This window comes from Elephantulus edwardii, unplaced genomic scaffold, assembly GCF_000299155.1.
Source record: "Elephantulus edwardii isolate Elephantulus edwardi_28Jun2011 unplaced genomic scaffold, EleEdw1.0 scaffold00129, whole genome shotgun sequence".
NCBI classification, from domain to species: domain Eukaryota; kingdom Metazoa; phylum Chordata; class Mammalia; order Macroscelidea; family Macroscelididae; genus Elephantulus; species Elephantulus edwardii.
Window position 1 is genome coordinate 764680 of NW_006399879.1, and position 3493 is coordinate 768172.

Genomic DNA, 3493 nt, shown 5'->3' on the forward strand with positions numbered 1-3493 from the left:
CGGCCATCCCTGCATCCACCCTGCGGCTCCTCTGTCTCGCAGAACGCCCAGTGCATCCCCGAGGGCCTGGAGAGCTACTACGCGGAGCAGGACTCCAACGCGCGGGAGAAGTTCTACACGGTCATCAACCACTACAACCTGGCCAAGCAGAGCGTGTCGCGCTCCGTGTCGCCCTGGATGTCCGTGCTGTCCGAGGAGAAGCTGTCCGAGCAGGAGACCGAGGCCGCCGAGAAGTCGGCCTAGCGGGGCTGGCGCCTGCCCACGCAGCGCTGGGGGGCCGGGGCTCCGCGGGACATTCCATTCACTGTAACCGCCCATCCTTTAGGGGTCCCCGTCTCGGGGCGTCGCTCCCGTCTGCTCACGCTGCTTCGCGCCCCTGCCCGCCGCAGACCCCCGCGGGCCCGCTGCAGCGCCCCGTCTCACGTTAGGGAGCCTTCATTTACTGCTTCACTGGGGTTTACGGGGTGCTGGCAGGAGGGAGGTGGACACTGGACGTGCCCGGGGCTGGACTTACGATGGATCATGCGTTTTCGCGGGCTTGACTTTTCCCTAGACCACTTGCTGTTCGCAGCCCCCTTAGAGCTGACCGAGCCAGCGTGCCTGGCGCTGGCCCCCTTCCAGATGGTGGCACGTGGGGTTGCGGGCAGGGTGGGAAGGGACCTGACCCTGCCTGGGAGCCCCCTCTGGCCTGGGTCCCACAGGTGGTTCTGGTGGAGAGGTGGGGTCTCCCAGTGGGGCCACCACAACGGTGTCAGCATGGGTGGGGAGGGGAGTAGGGCCCTCTGGTCACAGCACTGCCCCCTCGTTGGGCTTCACCGGACATCTACTCGGGTCTGTGACGGCCAGCGGTGGGGGGACATGGGCCACTGAGCCAGGCTCCTTTCTGCTTTGTGACAGACACGGAGGCTGTGACTCGAGGGGCGGGCGGGCGGGGTGGGGGCGGGGGACCATACCCATCCAGTTACAAGGTTTCAACTCCCCATCTTTGTAAAGAAACAACATTTGGGTTTAAATCTTGACATTAAAGTATATGTTTACAAAATTGCCAGGTAGATAAGCGAGTGTGTAACACAATTAAACAGAAAAAAGCTCTTCACAAATCTTTCTTCCGCCTGTGTGAATGTGTGGTTTCTGGTGAATGTGCCAAAGACGCAGAAAGAAACAGCAGAGGACTCTGGAGTCACCCTTAGAACGCGTGCGCGCACACACAAGCTCCGGCTTCCAGCCAGACGAGAGGGTCCTAGAAGGCAAACACACCCACACACATCCACACTCTCTCTCGGCTTTCAGCCAGCCAACAGAGGGTCCTATGAGGTGACCCCCCCCCATTCTCTCTATCCCCCCTGGCACTGCTGGCCTTCCAGGGCCAGAAGAGAAACATTCCCCAAGGGTAAAAGCCTGAAGGCAAGAAGGGGTAGGATTAGTGGAACTGGGAGCCATGGGGAGGGAGTGGGCAGGTGTGTCACCCTCGTGGGCACTGTCACTGACGTGGAACTCAATGTGAATGAATGCTGGAACGAAAGGCCAGTTGGCTTTGTACACCATCACTTAAACCACAAAGGAACGCATGCCGGGTCACGGGTCAGCTGGGAAGCAGCTTGACAGGTCTGTGCCCTGCTCCACAAGGCCCCTCGACGCTGCGCTTTCTGGCCGGGTGTCTGGGGAGGACAGGGCCCGGCAGCGGTGTGTGGTGTGGTGTGTGCAGTCTGGGTGATGTCCTGGCTCAGGCATGCACCTGGCGTGATGAGAGGCAGGGGTGAAGGGGGTCCCCCTGCCTGGGAAGCAGCTCAGGCCCCATCTTTGCAAGCCGCCTCCCCTGAAGCAGTGGCACAGAGGCAGCACCGCGTGCACTGGGCCATGGGCAGCGGACGGGTCTCCAGTTGCTGAGCTCACACGTCTAGGGAGCCGGTGTTGGCTGGGCAGAAGCCTGGCCGGGTGGGGGCCTGCATCCCCTAGGACCCTGGTGGGAACCCCTGCTCCCCATCAAAGGGTTGGGGCGGACCCTCCCCACCTCCACAGTTTCTTCCATCAAGTGAAGCGGGTGGGAGGCAGTGGAAACCGGACGTATGAACAAAGAGCCCCATCACTGGTCACACTTGCAGGTGTGTTCAGTGAATGGCTACACTGACTCAGAGAAGTCACACGGGATGGAGCAGGTGGCAGCGTTTTATTGTGAGGGGCCCCGTAGTGTCCTGGGCCACCAGCTCCTCAGACAGGCGGGGGCGTGAGGTCAGCAGTGCTCCCCGTCCTGGCCTCAGGTGGGGGCTCCTGTGCACTGTTAGGGGTCAGCACCGACGGGCTGACGAGCACTGTTTGGGGTCTCCCTGCTCCCCAGCCCCGCCCAGCAGAGGCAGTGAGCTGTGCGCAGGGCTGCGGGGCTGTCCACGGGCTGTCCACGGGCCTAGCTGTCATACCAGTCGAGGAAGAGCAGGGAGAAGGAGCACATGACGAGGAAGAAGAGGATCCACACGCGGAAGCCGGCGTTGTTCTTGATGGCCTGTGGGGACAGGACCTGGGCTTGACCACGCGTGCTCCCGGCCCACTGCACCAGACGGTGCTGTGTGTGCACCCGGGGTTCTGGCTACCACACGACCCCCGTGTGAGCACTCTGACATGTCTGTGCACACACCCAGGGTTCCACCGTGTGGGTCGTGCTGTGAGTGCCCTGACATACGTGTGTTCCTGTGCACACTGCTGGGCTTGGCCACACGGGACCCTGGTGTGAGCACTCTGACAACGTCTGTGCACACACCCAGGGTTCCACCGCGTGGGTCATGCTGTGAGAGCCCTGATATACACGTGTTCCTGTGCACACACTCAGGGCTCTACCGCGTGGGTCGTGCTGTTTGACTGCCCTGACATACATGTGTTCCTGTGCACACTCCCGGGCTTGGCCACACGGGACCCTGGTGTGAGCACTCTGACACATCTGTGCACACACCCAGGGTTCCACCGTGTGGATCGTGCTGTGAGTGCCCTGACATACGTGTGTTCCTGTGCACACTCCCAGGCTCGGCCACACCCTCTGACACGTGTGCTCCTGCACCCTCCTGGGTTCCCACCACGTGGAACAGTGGAGTGAGTACCTGCTAAGGCCTGTGTGTTACCATGCACACTCCCAGGCTCGGCCACACGGGACCCTGGTGTGAGCACCACCTCACCCTCGTGTGTTCTCTGCAGGCTCCCAGGGTTTTATACACACGGTGTGAGGATCCCTCCTGGGGTTCTACCATATGGGTCTGTGGTGTGATCACCCAGCACCCACACAGTCCCATGTAGACTTCCAGGGTTTTACACACGGGACCCTGGTATGAGTACTCTCTGATGCCTGTGTTTTCCCATGCACACTCCCTGTCCTGGTCCTGCTACCACAACCAGTCCAGACTCACACCACCCTAACTCCATCTAGAGTCAGCCGCCAAGGAGACTCACACCACTGCTAACCCACCCACACCCATCACAGATTCACACCACCCCCACCCCATTTCCACAA

The 3493-nt window shown here is 61.2% G+C and overlaps 2 protein-coding genes across 3 annotated transcripts in view; one reads left to right on the forward strand and one right to left on the reverse strand.

The window, feature by feature from the left end:
- LOC102874073 (neuron-specific protein family member 1-like) overlaps positions 1 to 243 on the forward strand; it is a 29597-nt gene extending 29354 nt beyond the window's left edge. For both annotated transcript variants that reach the window (XM_006893578.1, XM_006893579.1), the window contains one exon: positions 43 to 243. In XM_006893578.1, coding sequence (XP_006893640.1) covers positions 43 to 243 — 201 coding nt within the window. The remainder of the gene's footprint in view (positions 1 to 42) is intronic.
- A 2158-nt stretch (positions 244 to 2401) lies between these two features.
- Positions 2402 to 3493, reverse strand: part of STX18 (syntaxin 18) — a 111494-nt gene continuing 110402 nt past the window's right edge. Inside the window, exon 11 of the mRNA XM_006893580.1 lies at positions 2402 to 2497. Within this exon, the coding sequence (XP_006893642.1) occupies positions 2402 to 2497 (96 nt within the window). The remainder of the gene's footprint in view (positions 2498 to 3493) is intronic.